This window comes from Phyllostomus hastatus, unplaced genomic scaffold (assembly GCF_019186645.2).
Source record: "Phyllostomus hastatus isolate PE091 unplaced genomic scaffold, TTU_PhHast_1.1 phas_scaffold_501, whole genome shotgun sequence".
Lineage (NCBI taxonomy): Eukaryota > Metazoa > Chordata > Mammalia > Chiroptera > Phyllostomidae > Phyllostomus > Phyllostomus hastatus.
The window spans coordinates 10,860,596-10,882,991 of record NW_025334033.1 but is presented as its reverse complement, the minus strand read 5'-3'; the positions used below and the strand labels follow the sequence as shown (position 1 = coordinate 10,882,991).

The window sequence follows — 22,396 nt, the reverse complement described above, 5'->3', positions numbered from 1 at the left end:
AAACATTTTAAAGACATTCTGGCTATTTAGGAGACATATTAGAGCAAAATAACTATAATAAATTTCAGATAGTGGGCGCTATCTGAAATATTGAGATTATTTGGGTCTTCTGAGAAGCAGATACCAAGAAAAAACATTGAAAAATTTATTAGGAACAGTGCTTAGGAGAGGAAGGGGTGAGGAAACATCCAAAGGCTGGGGTATGCGGACCATCAGACTGTGATTTGAGTCTGACTCCAGGTGAAGGAAAGAGGCAAGAAAGGTTAGGTAGATGTGTCCTAGACTGCTGGAGAGCCTAAAGAAGGTTTTTTTGTTTTTGTTTTTAATTATATTTTATTGATTATGCTATTGTGGTTGTCCCAATATTTCCTCCTCTGCCCCCCTCCACGCAGTACCCCCAACTCTCTTAGGCAATCCCCACACCTTTGTCCATGTCCATGGTTCATGTGTATAAGCCCTTTGGCTACTCCATTTCCTATACTGTACTTTACATCCCCATGGCTATTCTGTAACTACCTATTTGTGCTTCTTAATCCCCTCACCTCTTCACCCATTCCCCCATACTCCACTCTCATTTTTTATCATCTTTTTGTTCTTAAATAAGTCATATAATAATGGTTTAGTGATGATGAACTCTGATAGTTTTTTTCTTCTCTGGGAAGCTCTTTAGATGCCTTCTCATTGCTCCCAGAGTGGGCCTAAAATAGTATCCCTTATTTCCTCTAATTGGACATCTGTAGGGTACATTTTCATGGCTGCTATGGATGATATTTATTTTTTTTGTATATACTGGTATTTAAATAATAGTTCTAAAGGCTATGAGTCTCATATTTTTTCCCTTGAAATTTAATTATGAATTAGAACAGTGATTTTTAAAAGGAAATTGAACTTGTCTGTACTATCAGGGCTATCCAGAGAAGTAGAATAGAGATAAGCTTTGACTGTTGGTCTTATCTGTTTCCAGCCTCATTTTAAAAAATTAATTTATTTTTCAGTTATTGGTGACATACAATATTATATTAGTTTCAGGTATACAACATAGTGCTTAGACATTTATATACCTTGCAGAGTGGTCACCCTGATAAGTCTAGTTCCAGTTTCATTGTTAACTAATTCTTAAACTGTAACCATTTGGCATATCACTTGTATAATTACTGCATATCCATTCACCAATTTTATAATTATGAAAACATTTTAAAATCAATTTAACCATATTTTGCTGTCTATAATGATCTCCCATGTGTAATGTGCACCCACTGTTTTTGGCCCAGACTTTTCAAAAAAAAAAATCTTTTGTTTTAATTTTTTAATTCAATTTATTTATTTATTTATATTTAGAAACAAAACCAATGATCATATTCCAGGGTATTATTTTGCATATGGGTATTGTTATTGCTTTCTGGAGTTACACTTTTAACTCATAGGCATAAATAAGAGAATTAAAAACACTTATATAGATATGGAATTAGTGCTACCAATGTATAATGTGCATCCTTATTTTTCCCTCAAAAATTTGAGCAAAAAAGTGCACATTATACAGGGCAAAATATGGTACTTGCATTTTCCTTAGCATCCTTCTGAGCAATAATAGTAGTGAAATAGTAGGCTTGATGTTCTGAATTTTAAAAAATATATATTAAAATAAGTGAATATTTAAAATTTAAAAATATGTAACTATGTAATTTCACATACTGCTAGTAATATACATGCCATACTATGTTAAAAAAAAAAAAGCTTTAAGGTATACCTAACCTTTCACTGCTTACCCCAAGTGTGTGTGTGTGTGTGTGTGTGTGTGTACATGTGTATATATATATATATATTTTAAAGATTTTATTCATTTATTTTTAGAGAGAGGAGAAAGGAGGAAGAGAGGGAGCAAAATATCAATGTGCGGTTACCTCTTGCATGCCCCCTACTGGGGACCTGGGCCACAACCCAGACCTGGGAATCAAACTGGTGACCCTTTGGTTTGCAGGTTGGCTCTCAATCCACTGAGCCACACCAGCCAGAGCCCAAGTATATTGTTTTAATGGAGTCTTTCTTTCTTTTTTTTTTTTATCCTCACTTGAGGATATATTTATTGATTTCGGAGAGAGAAGTAGAGGGGGAAAGTGGGATGGAGGAAGAGAGACAGAAACACTGATGTGAGAGAGAAACATCTATCTGTTGTCTCCCATATGGGACTCAATCAGGGATCGAACCTGCAACATTTTGATATACAGGACAATGCCACCCAACCAGAGCTAAGGAGTCTTTCTTAATTTTTGGAAGACCGTAGGAATCTATAATCTTAGTTTAGTCTTGACTAGGTCCTTATCATGATTTTACATTACTTCATTAAAAAATCCTTGTTCATTTTGGCCAAGATGGAGACATAGGTATATACACTTTGCCTCCTCACACAACCAAAAGAAGGACAACAACAAATTTAAAAACAAAAAACAACCACAACTGCCTGAAAATCGAACTGTATGGAAGTCCAACAACCAAGGAGTTAAAGAAGAAACATTCATCCAGACCAGTAGGATGAGTGGAGAGGGCAGCTGGGACAGAGAGGATATGCAGCAAGGTGGCAGCTGGCAGTCCCACCTTTGCATGTGGATAAACTGGTAGGAACAACTGTGAATCAAGATACACCATGTAACCAAGGGTTCCAACATGGGGAAAAGAAGCCTAAAAACTTCTGGCTGTAAAAATCTGTGGGGGCTGCAGTGGTGGGAGAAACTCCCAGCCTCACAGGAGAGTTTGTTGGACAGACTCACAGGGTCCTAGAACATACATAATCCCACCCACCCAAGAATCAGCACCAGAAGGGCCCAGTTTGCTTGTGGGTTTTAGAGGAAGTGACTGAATGCTGGACAAGAGCAGAGCAAGTGGCATTGTTCCCTCTTGGACCCCTCTCCCAAATATAGTGCTATAACACAACAAAGTGGCTTGTCCCGCCCTGGCGAATACCTAAGGCTTTGCCCCTTATAACATAACAGGTGCCCCAAGACAAAGAAATATGGCCCAAATGAATGAACAGATCCAAGCTCCAGAAAAACAACTAAGGAACGAACAAATAGCCAACCTATTTATTAAATGCAGAGATCAAAACACTGGTAATCAGGGTGCTCACAGAAATGGTTGAGTATGGTTGCAAAATAGAGGAAAAAGTGAAGGCTATGCACAGTGAAATAAAGCAAAATATAACAAAAACCAACAGTGAAGGGAAGGAAACTTGGACTCAAATCAATGATTTGGACCAGAAGGAAGAAATAAGCATTCAACCAGAACAGAATGAAGAAACGAGAATTCAAAAAAATGAGGAGAAGCTTAGGAACTTCTGGGACACCTTTAAATGTTATAACATCGGAATCATAAGGTGCCAGAAGGAGAAGAGGAAAAACAAGAAATGGAAAACCTATTTGAAAAAATAATGAAGGAGAAGTTCCCTAATCTGGCAAAGGAAATAGACTTCTAGGATGTCCAGGAAGCTCATAGAGTCCCAAAGAAGTTGGACCTGGGGAAGCACACACCACGGCACATTGTAATTCTATTACCCAAGATTAAAGATAAGGAGAGAATCTTAAAAGCAGCAAGAAAAAAGGAGAGTTATCTACAAAGGAGTGCCCCATAAGACAGTCAGCTGATTTCTCAGAAGAAACCTTACAGGCAAGAAGGGACTCAAAAGAAGTATTTCAAGTCGTGAAAGGCCAGGACCTACCTCCAAGATTACTCTATCCAGCAGAGCTATCATTTAGAATGGAAGGGCAGATAAAGTGCTTCCTAGGTAAGGTCAAGTTAAAGGAGTTCATCATCACCACACCTTTGTTATATGAAATGTTAAAGGGTCTCTAAGAAAAAGAAGATAAAAAATATGAACAGTAAAATGACAACAAACTCACAGCCATCAATAACTGAACGTAAAAAACAAGAACTAAGGAAACAAGTGGAACAGGAACAGAATCACAGAATTGGAGATCACATGGAGGGTTATCAGTGGTGGGGGCGGAGAACAAGGGGGGAGGAATGGACAGGGAATAAGAAGCACAAACAGTAGGTACAAAATAGACGGGGGGAGGTTAAGACTAGTATGGGAAATGTAGAAGCCAAAGAACTTATATGTATGACCCATGGACATGAACTAAGGTAGGGAATGCTTGTGGTAGTGGGTTACAGGGCAGAGGGGAATAAAGGAAAGGAAAAAAATGGGACAACCTTAATTTCATAATCAATAAAATATAGTAAAAATGTTTAAAGAAATTTTTGTCCAAAGAAAAGCTCAGGCCAATTAGAAAAAATATATGTAATAAAATTGCAGAAGCCAGAGTACATTTGGGCATCTACATAAGTGTTTTGCTATAGACCCTATTTATTTTGTTATCTTAATTTTAGGAATTAGTACATCAAGGGCATGTGCTTAAATGGTTTGGGTTATGAGCATACCATGTAAAGAAAGGTTCTTAGCTTTGAACTATTGATTGTGTATGTGTACATACATTTAAAGGCCAACTTAGACAAAATTTCTAAGCAGTTTATATATAGCTCTTACCTCTGTTAAGAAATTGTTCCCTCCAAAGAAAGCTAATTTGGTTAGAACTAATTTTTTAAAAATTTTTATTTATTTATTTTTAGAGAGGAAGAGAGGGAGAGAAACGTCAATGTGTGGTTGCCTCTTCCATGCCCCATACTGGGACCAGGCCCACAACCCAGGCATGTGCCCTGACTGGGAATCGGATCAGTGACCCTTTGTTTCACAGGCCAGTGCTCAATCCACTGACCCACACCAGCCAGGGCTAGAACTAATTTTTTATATTGGAAATTGATCTTTTATTTATTGTGTATAAAGTACTTCAGGAATATTACTGAAAATGTATTTTTGTTCACAGTAAGGAAAGAAAAAGTCATTACATGAAGGTAAAAATGACAAAAATATTGTTTCAACAGGAAAATAATGAAACTGGCTTAGAGAATGTCATAAACAAAGTGGCCACATTTAAGTAAGTACTTAATGGTTATACTTATTCTGAGAGTAGAGGAACTTTATTCTTGTACTTTGGATACTGTGTAGAAGTTCTGAAGTTCTTGCCTGAACTCCCAAGAACAAAAATACAGATTAGAAGGAGAACAAGCGACAGACAGTAGGCACTTAGTACATATTTGTTGAAAAAGTGAGTATTTGGGGCAGGTGAATGAGAAATACCTGTATGTGTGATATTAAGTGACTTAGTACATCATAAAGAAACCTTTTCCGTAGTCTCTCCCATCAACTAAGTCATGATTTACTTATTCTATAAATGCTTGTTTTTCTTTTTTTAAAATCCTCACTTGAGAATATTTTTTGATTGATTTTTTTTTTTTTTTGAAGAGAGGAAGGGAGAGAGATATACATAGAGAGAAACATCAGTGTGAGAGAGAAACATTGATCGGTTGCCTCCCATATACACCCTGACTAGGGATCAATCCTGCCACCTAGGTATGTGCCCTGACCAGGAATTGAACCCGCAGCCTTTTGGCGCACAGGATGAAGCTCCAACCAACTAACTGAGCCACCTGGCTGGGGCATGATTTATTCTAGAAATTTATTATAGAAATTTTATTCTGTTAAATTTATTTTATAAATTTTCATTTTATGTATTAATTTTAGACTTTAGTAGGTTCATTTTTGTTTTGTTTTGTTTTGTTTGTTTGTTTTTAAAAAGAGTTGTTAGTGAACCTGGAGCAGATTTGATATATAACCAGTTTTAAATTTACATATTTTAATTTAATTTGGAAATGTTGCCTCATACACACGTGCATGTACACACAAAAAATGGCATGTAGCAGTTGTCCTAAAGCAGCAATTTTCAACTGATATGCCACAGGAATTTGTTATGAGTTTTTATTTACTCATGTAGCAAGTGAGTGGGAAAGAGAAAAACATTGATTTGTTGTTTCACTCATTCATGCATTCATTGATTGATTCTTGTATTCTTCTGTGTGCCCTGATTGAGGATCCAGCCTGCAGCCTTGGCATATAAGGATGATGCTCTAACCAACTGAGCTACTGCAGCCAGGGCCATCAAAAATGTTTAAAACATGCAATACCTGGTCACTTAGGGGCACTGATCTGTTTTCCCTGAGATTGTCAAAAACTAGGACACCAGCCAACACAACAACAGCCGTCTAGTGTGAAAAAGTCAAAATTATTCTATTTTTTAGTCAGATGGGCAAAAATATATATATTTTTTAATGTTCCACAGAATTTTATAATTAGTTTATGTGTGGTATGAAAAATGAAAAAGGTTGAAAAATCTCTGTCCTTAAGGTAAAACACAGTCATCTTAAACTGTTGTATTTCCACCTAAGTTTGAAAAATTGTTTATCATGAAAACCCTTAATGGGTTTCAAACAGTATTTTATTATCCTTCAGTTCTTTGAGATCTATAAAATGGAAATAAGATTTTAAGTGGGTAAATTTTTGAAATTTTAAAAAATCAAAACTGGTAGGGAACTTGTAGTTATTATAGTATTGTATTTATAGATAAATTACTAGTTTCATATAACTTTGAAAATATGATACAGCTTTTTTAGTGCTCTAAATATGTTCAATGAAATATTTGAATTAAGAATTAGATAGAAATAAAATGCAGTTTAAATATGCAGAGGAAATATTGTGTACTCCTTTTGGCCTTGATGCTTTTCCTAGTGATGTATAGAGGATTCAGCACTCTATTTTTACCTACTGTTTACTGAGGACATGATGTCTCACTACCATTTTAGATTTGATCTTAAGATAATAAAATATGCTTTAGTTGAACATACAACCTTTAGGCTTCAGAGGCTAAAGAAGAAGCCTTAGGGATTTATAAAGGGTATGGTGTAAGTTCTATGTAGTATAAAATAAACTTCCTCAGCTTTGTTTGAATTCTGTAATTATGAAACACAGCTTAGCTGTTGTCAGGACTTTGAGCATGCAGTGTGAGTTTTTAGTTTTACTGTTGGAATGAAATTTCTCATTTCAATTTTAGCAAGCAGAATGAGATATAATTACATTTTCTTCCTCTAGATTTTGACTTTTAGATTAATTTTTAGGTTCTTATTTTGTCTGTATTCGATACTTCAAGAACACTGCAGTTCATCTCTGTATTTTCTATTTATTTAGGAAACCAGGTGTATCAGGCCATGGAGTTTATGAACTGAAAGATGAATCATTGAAAGACTTCAATATGTACTTTTATCATTACACCAAAACACAGCATAGCAAGGTAGGAAGAGGTGTCCCCTTCAGAAAACAAACTGAAAATGCTTTATGCTCTCTGACTCCACAGAAAGATTTCTAGTTTTTCTGTAGCTTCATACTGGTTCTCATTAATAGCGAGCATTATCTCACCCAAGAAATTAAAATTGAATCATTAATATCAAGAGTATAGGCAATATTCAAATTTTCACGATTATGCCAGAAACAGACTCTAGATGAATAGTATTGACTGAAACAGTAGGCACTAATTCTTGAGGAGGGATATTACCCGTCTATTTTGTAGTGGCCTTCCTTAGGACAGACATTTTGTTTCTAAAACAAGGTAGCATTTTGAATATACACTTCAGTATGTAAAATATTTTGGTAGGTTGATGGATCTTTCCTGCCTGCTTCACAGTATTCCATTTATTTCATGCTTGACAATCAGTATATTTAAAGATAGACTTTTTTTTTAAATATATAGGCTGAACATATGCAGAAGAAAAAGAGAAAACAAGAAAACAAAGATGAAGGTAAAAAGTGAGATTCTGAATTGACTCATTTTGACTCTTTTATGTGGTTTTGTTATCAGCCAAGTGTGTAGTGTTTTGGTGTTTATTTAGAGTGGGTAGTTAATGCAAGTGCGAAGAACCATTTGTTTCTTATTCACAAACTAAGATATGGCTTACATCAGTGGTGATAGAATTTTAAATTTATAGCAAATGGAGTTTATTTTTGGATGATTTACATAGTGACTTTTTTTTGACATTGATGTTTTCAGTGCTTTACACATAACAAATCATGTGTTGTTTTTGCATGTAATGTATGATTTTGACATTTGTAATTTAGCATGTAGAATAACCCCAATGAAAATGTACCTGCTTATCTCTTCTGCCATCCATCTCCCACCCACTGTAGCATTACCACCACCACCACCTCCTGAATTCTGCCCTGCTTTCAGCAAAGTGGTTAACCTTCTAGATTGTGATATCATGATGTACATTCTCAGGACCATATTTGAGCGGGCATTAGACACAGATTCTAACTTGTGGACTGAAGGGATGCTCCAGATGGTATGTATATTCTGAAATATTTTCTCTACTTCAGCTGTTTTCTCTGCTCTACAGAGTTCATGGTGGTCTTTAGAAGATTCCTGGTCTAACTTTCTAACTTGAGTCAGAACCTCAGCTAGTGCACCGGAGACTCAGAAGTCATCATAAACAGCTTAGGTGTGGCAGAGATTTTCTTAGTGACACATTCTTGTATTTTTAGCTTCCTTATTCTTGGGAACCATTTATATATTTTTTAAAAGTCTGCTTCTTCTAATAATAAAGTGGTATGTCACTATTGTATCCTAATTTTCTCTACTTTTTATTTCACTTGTATTATGAAGAGACAGAATAACAGATTTGATGACACACAGGTCTAGGCTTGAATCTTCCATTATCCCATGTCCTGTTAGGAGGAATGGGTAATTTTCTCATTGGTAAAATAGGTATAAGTGTAGTTATTTCATAGAATTTTGAAAATTAGCTCATTAAATGAAAAGCAGGTATTTTTTTCTTGATGCTATTATAGACATATTACTTGATAATGTCACCTTTGGCAGCTGAAATTAGATATTTATTTTAGCACCTACCTAACTAAATTTTCTTTTGTCCTTGGCTGCTGTTGGTCTGGAGGCTCTAAACGCTGTCATACTATATGTGTATCTTAACTTTGGTAATAATAGTAAATAAATGCAGTAAAAAAATTTTTATACTGTATGGCTATATTTGAAGTCAGAAGTTAAAATTTCTCTCCCTGCTTCTCAGTGCTCTACCTGGGAGATAAGCACTCTTAAAGGTTTATATCTTCTGAAAATCATTCTACATTAATGTGTAGAGACCTATCTCAATCTTAATAGCTGCATATTCCATTGTATGGGTATCTATAATACCTTTAACCAGTCTCCTATTAATAGATATTTATGTTGCTTTTAGGTCTTTGTATAATAGAGAACACTAAAATGAGCATCCTTGTGCAAATATCTTTGTATAGTTAAATGAATGTATCTATCATACTGTTTCCTAGTATTGGGTCTATATCTTTACATTTTTGATAGATATTGTCAAATTGGCCTCCAAAAATGTTATACTAATTGACTCTCCCATCACCAGTGTGGTGAAAAATGCCTGCTTCTCAACACATTTGCTATCTTTTATTCTACTAAATGCTAATTATTTTGCCACTCTATAGGTGAAAAATAGGAGATCATGCTTCAACTCACACTTCTTTAATGTTAAGTGAAGTCGAACATATATCATATATGTATTATTTCTCTTTCTATAAATTGCTGGTTTGTAAACTTTACCTATTTTTTACCAACTGGATTGCTTATTTTTGTACCTTCATTTAAAATATATTTACTTGAAGAAGCACAATTTTAAAGATCTTTTCATATATTTCTCCTTTAGGCATTTCATATTCTGGCATTGGGCTTACTAGAAGAAAAACAACAGCTTCAAAAAGCCCCTGAAGAAGAAGTGACATTTGACTTTTACCATAAGGCTTCAAGTATGTTTTAGTCTGAGGAAATGATAATGTGTTCTTCCTGCACTGTCTTCAACATGGAAGAACAGGATAAGTTTAGATTACATTTTTATTAAATGCTACCTGATTAAGACAGTTTTCAGAGCACGTTCCAGGGATATAGATTATAAGACCAAGAAGAGAAAAGCATCTTATTTCTGTTTACACACTGTATTTTTTAGATCCTTGAAGACATCATAAATCTATTCAATTTATGGATATAATTGCTCCCACTTTCATATTTTTGGAGTTTTGGTTCTTATTTAAGTATCTTTTACTCGACAGCCATGTGGAAGAAAGACGAAAGACAGATTACTATGAGTAGCTTTCACTTAGCAGTCCCAGTGGAAAATAAACAAACCTAAAGTAATTCAAGTTTTTAAGTTGTTTAATTCAATACTTAGTACGTCATATAATTGCAGATTCTTCCATTAAAAACTTAATATAGGTAAGGGATTGATTGTAATCTTTGGTTATCAATGTGAATGACAGTAACTGTAAATTATAGTTTATACATAATTATGGAGATATATATTGTGATATGTAATTTTTTGTGTTTTAAAAAAGGATTAGGAAGTTCGGCCATGAATGCTCAGAACATACAAATGCTTTTGGAAAGACTCAAAGGAATTCCTCAGTTAGAAGGCCAGAAGGACATGATAACATGGATACTCCAGGTAAACCTGGAAAATAACTGATTATATCTTGGTTTAATTATTTGAGAATCCTCTGCTTTCCTCCAAAATTAAACCACTATGTTGTTGTGAGATCATTTACTACTGATTTTTTATGATCACTCCTATGTTTTCATGTTAGTAATTATATTTTCACTATGTTTTACTGAAGTGTTTTTCCTTTTTTTTAAAGATGTTATTTATTTATTCTTAGAGAAGAAGGAAGGAAGAAAGGGGGGGAGAGAAACATCAATGTGTGGTTGCCCCTCGTGTGCCCCTCACTGGGGACCTGACCTGAAACCCAGGCATGTGCCCTGACTAGGAATTGAACCAGTGACCCTTTGGTTTGCAGGCCAGTGCTCAGTCCACTGAGCCACACCATCCAGGGCTTAATGAAGTTTTTTTAAAAAAATAAATCAAAATATGTCACTCAGTTAACATACATTGAATCTTACTATGTGCTGTGCTCCTTTCTAGACTCTGAACGAGACAGATAAAGTGCTTGCTGTCATGGAGCACACATACTAATTGAGACACAGACAATGAACAAGAAAATACCAGGATAATGCAGATGAGTAGATGGTAACTTTAGATGGGTAATCAGAAAAGGTCTCTGTTAGGAGGTAACATTGGACCTTAATGACACGAAGCCAGTCTTATAAGAATCTGGAAGAGTACTCTAGAAAGAAAGAACAGTAAAGTGAAAGCTCTAAGGTAGCCAGAAAGGCCAGCATGACTGGCATACAAGGGGGAGAGGGAGAACAACAAGGGAGAGCAACCATTGTAGGCAACAAGGTCATGGGGCAGCCAGCAGCCAGGTCATATAGGACCTTACAGGTCAAGGTAAAGTGGTGGATTTTATTTTTGAGTACAGTGGGAAACCATTGAAGGATTTTAAGTGACAGTATCTGGTCTATATTTTTACAAGATCACTGTCTGCTCTAGGGTAAATGGATTATAAGGGACAAGAGTAAAATCAGGGAAACCATTAGAAGACTATTGCAGTATTCCTGGTAGAAGTGAGCATGACCTAAGTTAGGATGCAGATGGCAAGAAGCTGAACTGATTTAGGTAAAATTCGATGGTAGAATCTATAGAACTTGCTAACAGATTTGATGGAAGGGGATGAGGGAAATCAAGGAGTCAGAGATGACTCCTGGATCTGGAGCGTGAACTGTTGAGTAGATGGCAGTGCCCTTGGGGAGGAGTGCATAAGGGGTAGGGAGGCAGGCCAGGAGTGTTACTTTAATGGAAAACGCTCCATGTGAAAATGTGGAGCCAAGGTTATGGAGTTTCCCCTCACTGCATTTATTAAATATTCTGATGTTATCAGCTAGATAATTGTTCTGGTAATTAAGATATAGAATGGTTATTTTCCACATTCATATCAGTGGAGATCTTTGTACTAATTTGTACTTCAAAAAGTCAGCTCTTTTTATTAATCAGCGACACTCCTTAAGCAAGCTTAATGTAATCAGATATGTAACTATGAAACAATATTATTAAGCCCTGCTGGTGTAGCTCAGTGGATTGAGCACGGGTTTGTGAAACTAAGGGTCATGATTTGATTCCCAGTGAGGGCATATGCCTGGGTTGTAGGCCACGTCCCCAACTGGGGGCCTCCGAGAGGCAACCATACATTGATGTTTCTCTCCCTCTCTACCTTTCCTTTCCTCTTTGTCTAAAAATACATAAATAAACTCTTTAAAAAAATAAAGTAATATTATTAAGATTTCTCTTGAAATAGATTCTATGAGTATTTAGTATTAAATTTACTGACATTTAAAAATCATTTAAAAATATAAAACTAAAACAAAAACAAAAGAAGTATTTGTTAACTACATCTACCTTTATTAAGAAAGTAAATTGAAGGCCCTGGCCAGGTCTCTAGGTAAGTTGGTTAGAGTGTGGTCCTGATACAACACCATGGTTGCAGGTTTGATCCCTGGTGTGGGCACATACAAGAATCAACCAATGAGATAAGTAAGTGGAACAGTAAGTCAGTAGTGTGCTCTCTCTCTCCCCCGCCCCCCTAAAAATCAATCAATCAATAAAAATTTCAAATAATAAAAAAAAGAAAGTAAACTGAACTATCATTTAATTCAACATTTATATTCTACAGACAAGGCGTTATAAACTGAAGATTTATTCCAAGTATCTGCTCTTACAAACATTAGGTATTTTATCCAAATGTTTAATATAAAGTTGTGTTGTAAGTTCCTTATGGAAGAATTTTCCACATGAGATTGAGGCTCCTTCAAAATATTAGTAAGTTTGTGGATATATCATCATAGTACTGAAACCTTGATATTTGGTAAAAAGAATGAGGTAGCTGTTGTGGAAACATCTCCAAAGATAAATGATGAAGTGAAAATGGAACAGAGAAAACAGCAATCCTGTATATAGCAGGATTGCTTTTTATGAGACTATAGTTAAATATAAAGAATTAAATTTTTTTACTTTTCCTGGCAAAAGCAGAGGTATGGTCACACCTAAAGACTAAATCAGTTGATTCTGCTACCTGCATTGCAACCTCCTTCTTAGCTCGATTACTAACAATTAGGGGAGGTGTCTGTCACGGTCAGGAGTCACTTTGTACACATGGGCGTGTATGTGTGTGTGTGCGTGCGCACAGCTTAGGTCAAAGACATTGGAGATTTGGTGGCAAAATCAGATTAGTGCATTTTTCTGTTCCTGGTTAATGTAACCAAATCTTTTAACACTTACTTTTCAGATGTTTGACACAGTGAAGCGATTAAGAGAAAAATCTTGCTTAATTGTAGCAACTACATCAGGATCAGAATCTATTAAGAATGATGAGGTAATAACATAATAATGGTGACATTTGTCTCTCTGTCTTTGAACTTTGCTGATGTCAGGAAGCTGCTGCTTTTTGTTAGAAGGAACCTGTTTGTTGTAAAGTATGTGAGATATCCATCTTCTATCATTCAGCAATTAGTGGTGCTTGACATGTAGGTATCCAATATAACATATGTATCTTTACAAAGGCAGGGGAAATAGATGTGCCATGGAGCTCTGTTGGAAATACTTTATTAATTTAAACAACATTTTAATATCCAGAAGTGAGATATGCCTTACATTCCACAGCCCCTTGTAATTTAATCAGCAGCACTCTTAGTGGAGCATAAAATAATGATACAGCTTAGATTCAGTGAAATGCAATATTATTTAGTTATAAATTTCCTTAATATAATAAATTGAATTTTGATGACTTTAATCTTAAAATTATTAGAATATTATTACTTATAGTTCTTTGCTATCCTTCATTAAAGGAATACACTGGGCTTAAGTTAGACTGCACAATAAAATAATGCCAGCACATCTTAGTAATATTGTTCAAGTTCTCAGTCTTAGCAACATGTCTAAGAATAACTGTTGAACATCATCAGATTGGCTTAAATTGATTAAATGTCAGTGACTAAGTGATTGACAGATGATTTCAAAATTTTGTTTTATTTAATATTTTTCTTAATTTACCTGCATTGAGTTAAAAAGCAATTTATTAAGTATTTAAGGTAGTTCACCTTTATGTTAAATTATTGAAGTACCAAAGGAGCAATTAGTTGCATGATGCTATGGAGACTGTATGCTAATTTTGAGATATAAGATTGAACCTAGGCATAAGGGGTGCAGTAATCAATTTTATCAGACTTTCACTCTGGGAAATTTTGCCTGGCTGAATAGTATATGTAAATTGTAACAATAGGTCTTACCTAATTTTTGTGGTTTTGTCATACCCAGATTATTCATGATAAAGAAAAAGCAGAACGAAAAAGAAAGGCTGAAGCTGCTAGGCTGCATCGCCAGAAGATTATGGCTCAGATGTCTGCCTTACAGAAAAACTTCATTGAAACTCACAAACTCATGTATGATAATAGTGCATCAGAAATGTCTGGGAAAGAAGACTCCATCATGGAGGAAGAGAGGTAAAACAAAGCAAAACTAAAAATTAGCAACTCAGTTTTTTAAGGAAATATTACATATTCACTTCATATAATGTTTTTCCAAAATAAATTTTATAGTAAGAGAAATTATACTTGGTTTGTATTTTCAGTTTGTGTTTTTAAGGTAGAAAAGGGATAGTGAAGATTTTAACGTATGTATTGAATATAACTTTTTTTGAGAAACAGTTTTAAGTCCTCAGTAAAGTTTGTTGGAGATCTTTGCATAAAAATATACAAAGATGTAAACAGAAGAAATAGAAATTGAACCTGCTATGTTATATACATGTGCTTTTTTAGATATACATTTATACATCAGTTCACATATTCCATATAATTTTTATGATTTCTGATAAAAATGACCGCAGTTATTACAGATTTTAAAAAATTCTTCATAAAGAACTGGCTTATATTTTCTTTTTTTCTTAAAAAGAAGAAGATAATGCATATAGTTATAGTCGTGGATAGCCAGCCCATTGGAATGGGAATTTGTAAATCTGCTTTTCTGAGTCCTGACTATGGTATACTCTTTGGAAAATCAGTTAGCTTTCCAAAAGCCATGGTTTGTGGGATGTTATATATACAACATAATGGTAGTTTGAAGAGCATTCCCATTTGAAATATTGAAAATACTTCCTATGCTTATTTTTTTATATTCGATTTCTTTTTAGAGAGAGGGGAAAGGAGGGAGGAAGAGAAACATTGAATCATTGCCCAACTGGGGACCTGGCCTGCAACCCAGGCATGTGCCCTGACCAGGCATCAAACCAATGACCTTTTGGTTTGTGGGATGACACCCAACCCACTGAGCTATACCAGTCAGGACCCTATGCTAAGTTTTTAAAAATAAGCTTTCACTGCTCTTTAAAGCTGTGTGTTGTAGATACTTTTAGTAAATAGTGGTTTTGTGGTAACGGTAGAAACTCTCCTATACATAATATGTCTGTAATCCTCAAGCTGAGTATGCTAACAAAAACTATAAAGAATGATAACTATATATTTTCAAGATATTTTACAAAAATATGAAGGTAAACTATCCTTGGCTGACTATGGTAATAAAACTAGAAATTAATACAAAACTTTAGACAATAAACAGAAAGTCCCAACCCTCTAGTTAGTATCAGTAGTATGTATTAACAATGTCCTATTTATAAAGTAATGGAAAAGAGACTACTGTATCTTTATCCATACAAGAAAATGCAAGCAAAAGTATGCTCAGGGTTAATTAGTGGCTTTAATGCTTTCATTTATTTTTATTGCCTGATTGATTGTACATATAAAATTATGAATGTGTTCTCATTGAAAACAAACTCAGATTAATATAGTAAGTCCCCTTTGACCATCCTCTATATTTCTGATCTTTCTGCACAGATAACCATTGGTATAAATAACTGTTGCTCTAGACCTCTTCCTATGCATTTATAAACAGGTGTATATGAAATAATGAGTCTTGTTTTTTTTTTATTTTATCATACCTTTTTGCAACTTGCTTTTTCTTCACTCAATGTCTTACAGATTTTTCATGTCAATATATATAGATCTATAGTGTAGATTCTACATCATTCTTTATGAGTGTTGCATAGCTTCCCATAGTGTAGATATATATCCAATATTTTATTGATTTTGGACATTTTCCTTTATTACAATGTGCGTGTGTGCAGAACATTTTCGTGTGTGCTCCCTAATGCAATTGTGCGAGTTCTTCTCAGGGGTGGAATCCAATAAGTGAAAGGCTAAGTCATAATTATATAAGATTTGCATAGATACTGCCACATTGCCTAAGTAATGTTACCCGTTTGTACTTTCAGCAGTGTATGAGTGTCTATTTTCTTCATTCTCACCAATACTTATTACTATCAGTACTTGAAAATATTGGATATAATCAAAATTATAAATTAGTGTCAGTCTGAATTTCCCTGATTACTAGTTAGTACTAGGTTGAACATCTTTTCATATGATCATTCACTAGCCTTTTCCATTTTGTCTTCTGAGAATTGCCTGTTGTTATCCTTTGTCCATCTCTGTCGGGTGCTTTGCTTTTGTCTTACTGAATTGTAAAAGTCCTTGAAAATTATGGATGTTAAACTTTGTCACATATTTTTATATCTATTTCTTTAACATGAGTTACAAAGTTTAGCCATAGAGAAGTATTCAGTGTTGATAAAGACAGATTTATTAGTCTTTTTGAGTTTTAAGTTTTGTGTTATGTTTAAGAAGGCTTTTCTTACCCAGAGTCACAGATATATTCTTACATTTTCTAAATAAAATTTTAATTACACAGTTATATTAACTTACTTTTATTTTAAAAAATCAAATGTTAGATAAGCTAAAGTTCTATTTCAGCACTGACCCAAATCCTGGGCCCTCCTTCTGTCCTTTCTCAGAGATATAAATTTTATATAGATGCTGTCATAGGTTTTACTGTGTTATTACATACAAATATATGTAGCCATAGGAATCATACAGTGTCATTCAGCCTTTTGTTTTCTTTGCATAACTGATATGTACATATTCTGCAACTTCACATTTTCACGTGATAATATGTCTTGTAAAATCTATGTGTTCTTACATATGGTAGAATGAGCTCAGTGTTTCTCAGTCTTGGCACTTGGGCAGCAGTTCTTTTTCATGCCCTGTGAATTGCAGTACATTTATCATTTCTGGCCTCTCCTCCACTAAATTCTGGTAGTGTTCTCTAGTCCTCATGACAATCAGAAAGTAAACCTTACCCACATATTGCTGGATGCCTCCTAGGAGGTAGTATCACACCTACCTGACACCTACCTTTTAAAAACTGCGTAGTATTCTGTCTCATGTAATTCCATTTACATTGATGATGAACATTTAAGTTATTCCCAGTTTTTTGAATGATCTGTGACATTTCAGGGTGCTTCCTGCACAGATAGACAGGCAGTATTGCAGAGTGGTTCAGAGTATGGCCTGGGAAGTCAGATTGCCTGGGTTAAATCCTTTCTCTGCTACTTCCTAGTGATAAGTCATTAGGTAAGTCTGTTACCATCTCAAACCTCAGTTTCTTCATCTGACAAATGGAGGTAACAATAGTACCTACCAGATAGGATTCTTGGAAGGATTAAATGAGTTAATATAATGTAAATAATTTGAAAGAGTGCCTCATGTTACAATTAGTGCTTTATAAATATTTACTACTATTTATTATTGTACACATTGACCCTAAGAATTGCTAAATCATTAAAGTGTAGGTTTTTTATATTAATAGCTACCAAAATAGAATAGAAACTTAAATGCCTAATAAGAGAGAATGTATAAAATTATTATAGCACATATAATAAGAGTGTACTGTGTAGTCATTTAAAAATAATGTTTCTAAGTAAATTTTAATGACAGAAAACAACTAAAATACAAGTGAATAAAAGGATGCAAATTTGCATATGTAATATGGTCTTAATTATGTAAAAAAATGTTATAAATAGAAAGACTGTAAAAACACAAGTGATTATCTCTAGGTTGTGAGAGTGTAATGCTTTTTATTTTCTTTATACTTTTCTAGATTTTCTAAAATTTCTTAATAAGCATGTGTTACTTTTATAATGAGAAAAAAAAAAGAGATAACCCAGCTCCTTGGTAGAATAAATTTAATATAATTATACATTCTACTTGGCGATGTGATTTTTTTGTGCACTTAGCAACACAAAATGTCTTTTCCAATAAGCAAATTAACTGATAAATGCCAAAAAAAATCAGGGGGGAAGATTTTAAGCTAATATTGCTAAATATAATTTTTATTTTGCTTTTTATTCTTATGTGCCTGCCCTACAGTTATATAAAATCTACCAAAATACAAAAACAAGTGACCAAAATATGTGTCCTCATTTCTGGTCATTTCTCTCGGTAGCACCCCAGCAGTCAGTGACTACTGTAGAATTGCTTTGGGTCCTAAACGGGGTCCGTCTGTTACTGAAAAGGAGGTGCTGACATGCATCCTCTGCCAAGAAGAACAAGAGGTGAAAATAGAAAATAATGCCATGGTATTATCGGCCTGTGTCCAGAAATCCACCGCCTTAACCCAGCACAGGGGAAAACCCATAGAATTCTCAGGGGGTATGTATTGTTTAATAAGTATCCTTTTGAACATTTCTTTTCATACTTACATAACTAGAAAAAATACTATTGGAAAGAAGTTTGGGAGAGAGATTGTATTTAGCCTTATTTGGTCAAATCACAGTTTACCTATATGTAAAATGGACTCTTGGTTTTTTACATGCCATGTTGGCTCTTTTGTTTTATTTTTTTGTCTTAATTTTTGTTAACACTTGGCTACATTGCTTATTCTCTTTCTCTCTCTCCCCCCCACCTCTCCTTCTCTGCCTCTCCTCCCCTGTTCCCCCTCTTCCTCCTCCATGTCCCCATTTCTCATTACTCTCCCATTTGAAAGTACTATGCACGTATCATAACATTTCATCCCTAAATTTTCCACATGCATTTTCTAAAACTAAAGTCAGTCTATTATTATATCTATCATTCCATTATAACATTTAAGAAAATAACATTTCAGTAATATCACCTAATATATTGATAAAATCTACATTTGAATTTCCTCAAATACCCTCAGAATGTCTAGTTAACTAGACTTTTATCATTTAGGATACAGACATGTTTCATGTGTTGCTTTAGTTGCGTCTCTTATAATTGATTATAATTTAATCTGGAATGGTCCCTTGCCTTCTTTCTTTCTGTGATACCTTATTTTGAAGACTGCAAGCCACTAATTGTGTACAGTGGCTTACAGTGCGGGTGTGTCTGATTGTTGTCTCATGATTAGGTTCATGGTAAGAATTTTCTTGTCAAAATACTAAGTAGCTGATGTATTGCACTTCTTACAGCACACCAGTAGTTTTAAAATTTATTTTTTAATTTGATTTTTAAAATTTATTTTTAAAATACCCTTGGAGTTATAATGTTGATTTTTTTAAAAACTAACATTTATGAATACTTACCATATGTCAGGCACAGATCAAATCTTTCTGTGTATTTACTCACTTAATCCTTATAATAGCCCTATGAATTAGGTATCAATTTTGGCTCCATTTTATAGATGAAGTAACTGAGGTACAGAGAAGCAGCTTGCCCAAGGCCATGAGTTTTAGTGATGAAACCAGATTTTGAATCCTGTAGTCTGCTTTTATCCAGTAGACTTATAATGCCCCTAAATATCCTTTAAAATTACCCAGTCAAGTTACTTGTAAAATTACAAAAGTAAATTTTCTTGAATCATAGAAAATAACTTCAACAACCAAGATAGTGCAACTTAAATCTAATGTTCAAAATAAAAATGTAAATCAAGAGTAGAACTAGTCATAATCCATACTAATTTTAGAATCATACCTGGAAGTCTAGCTTTATATTTTTCTCTTTTTACTTACTATTAAGAATATGAATCTTGCTATCATTGATATTGTGACATTTTTCTTGGACATTCCTTAGAAAGTTGATGACTAGAATTTCAGACCTGAAAATCTCTTTTTTTTTCCTTTTTATGACTGTGGGAGAGATGAATATAATACCTCTTATTTTTGTTTTCCTATACCCAAAATTCCTAGACCCACTTTTCATGGATCCAGATTTGGCATATGGGACTTACACAGGAAGCTGTGGTCATGTAATGCATGCAGTGTGCTGGCAGAAGTAAGTTGTCCTTCTGACATGTTCTTGAAAGAAACTAGGAATATTGAAGTTCAGTAAAGGCCACAAAAAGGCATGTTTTCCCATGTCTTCTTTCCTTGTTATTTAAATAATTGAAGCAGTTTTCATTACTAATTTTGTTTGCATGATACTCACTACATCATCACCCTTAGAAACTGGTATGTAAAGTTATGAACTTAAATTCTTCACTTAATCAATCATCCCTTTTACTTGCTCTTCACAAACTAATTATTTGCTTAATAGTTGTGTAAAAGAAGCAGTAATCTTTATAAAAATCTCATTCCCCTCAAAACATAGCATGAAAAGTACTTCAGAGATAGAATATGACAAGAAATTCTAGATCTACCTCTGGAAGAGAAAGCAATTCAGAAATCTAATTCCTGGGAAATCTTTTGTATAGTGTTCACCCTTTTGGCATTGGAATAAAGTGCATAATTTTTCTATAATAGCCAGTGGCTACTTCAGTTGATCATTGGAAACTGAAGGAAGTAGTGTCTACATTGTATCTCCATGTTGTTGAGGCAGGAGACAAGATTCAGTAAAATTATTTAAAAAAAAAATTTTCTACCCTAATGAGTCTTCCAGTTTTACCCCAATAGAATGGGCATCCTATTTCTTCTGTAATTATAACTGGTGGATTTTTGCATGTGTATTTAAAAGATGTTTATCAAGGCATAATTTTCAGATTTTTCTCACTTGGATTAGAACAAAGATATCTGTATCATTCTGACGGGACCTGTGTCTTGGAATTTTGCAGGTATTTTGAAGCTGTACAGCTGAGCTTTCAGCAGCGTATTCATGTTGACCTTTTCGACTTAGAAAGTGGAGAATATCTTTGCCCTCTCTGCAAGTCTCTGTGCAATACTGTGATCCCCATTATTCCTTTGCAACCTCGAACGATAAACAGGTATATTTTAATTTATGTTTTGGTTAATTTTATAAAAATCTGTCTAATCTTTTCATTATGCCTGTTTAAGTTAGATTACTAACTGAAGATTTGCTTTTTAAAATAATACTTTTTTATTTTATAACATTCTGCTTAAAACCGTGGTTAAAATTAGCTTCCAATCTTTAGTTTCTGAAACAACTGGACTATCAATTTACTCAAATCTATGTGTTTTGTGTAAATTTTCCAACTGCCATTAAAGCAATAGAACTTCAATCTCTAATTTAGCATTCACAGAAAAGATACAAAGAAGATTTATTCTTTTTATATAGTCCTTTGTCACCAGTAGAGGTGCTGTTTGGAGTTTGGTTTCTCTAAATGTCTTTGTAGTGTTAATTTTAATTCTGTTTTTCTGCAGATCTAAATGCTATAATTTTAGAGACATGGGCAAAATGTTAATTATAAAAGTAGAAAAAACATCAGAGTCATCGCATACCTTTGGATACTTTTTGAGCATTTAGACTAAGTTTATATTCTGACCATCTATAAATGCAATTTAATAGAAAATTCATTAGTTTTTAATGGTGACTAGGATACTCAATTATGTATTTTTTTTATTTTCACTGTTCTACATGATGATAACAGTAATATTTATTGTTACTATTTCAATTTCTTTAAAATTCATTGAATTTGTAATAATGACCTAAGTTGGCTAAAGAAGATGATTTTGTTGATAAAATACTTTTAATGTCTTCCTTCAACAAAAGGATTCAAAAGTGATAGGTTTAGCAAGTAAGGTCAATAAGTACTTGCTCTTTCTGTATCACTCAATGTCATCAGAAAACCCAGTTGGAAATTGTCTTCTACTCAACATATTGAAACATAGAATGTCATCCTTTTAGAAGAAGGTAGCATCAGAAAGATTTATCTTTTTTTTTTTGAGTAATTGTTATGTTCTAGGCACTCTACTAAACACTTGCTTTGCTATTTTGTTAAATAATCTAATGAAGAAGGTAGTTTAAAGATAAGGAATTGAAAACTATGAATAGTTTTTACTTATTTCAAGAAAGACTCAGGATTTGAACCCAGACCTGACTCCAAAGCTGTATCTAACTATATGTAGGATGACAAAAATAAACTAAATAAAATAATCATAATAAAACATAGTGACTTTCCAACTTGTTAGCCTGTACAAGCCCTTTTTACAGTGTTTCCCCAAATAAGGATTATTAAACATGCAAATTATTCTCTAAAGAAATATTCAGCACCTCTTTTCTTGATGTCTTTAAGAATAGGATCCTTCAGGACAATCCTTTCTCAAGTTAAATTGATCCTTACTACTGGTTCTCTTTGAGTCCTGTGATGTTTTTAATCTGTAGTAATAATTTTGTTACTTAGGATCTGAAATACATAAGCA

At 34.0% G+C, this 22,396-nt stretch overlaps 1 protein-coding gene across 1 annotated transcript in view; it reads left to right on the top strand.

Moving 5' to 3' along the window:
- Window positions 1-22,396, top strand: part of UBR1 (ubiquitin protein ligase E3 component n-recognin 1) — a 127,244-nt gene that overhangs the window by 63,848 nt on the left and 41,000 nt on the right. The window contains exons 22-32 of the mRNA XM_045822463.1: window positions 4,933-4,985; window positions 7,130-7,232; window positions 7,689-7,737; window positions 8,123-8,277; window positions 9,661-9,760; window positions 10,343-10,452; window positions 13,184-13,270; window positions 14,212-14,396; window positions 18,286-18,491; window positions 19,991-20,075; window positions 20,851-21,000. Coding sequence (XP_045678419.1) covers window positions 4,933-4,985; window positions 7,130-7,232; window positions 7,689-7,737; window positions 8,123-8,277; window positions 9,661-9,760; window positions 10,343-10,452; window positions 13,184-13,270; window positions 14,212-14,396; window positions 18,286-18,491; window positions 19,991-20,075; window positions 20,851-21,000 — 1,283 coding nt within the window. The remainder of the gene's footprint in view (window positions 1-4,932; window positions 4,986-7,129; window positions 7,233-7,688; window positions 7,738-8,122; window positions 8,278-9,660; window positions 9,761-10,342; window positions 10,453-13,183; window positions 13,271-14,211; window positions 14,397-18,285; window positions 18,492-19,990; window positions 20,076-20,850; window positions 21,001-22,396) is intronic.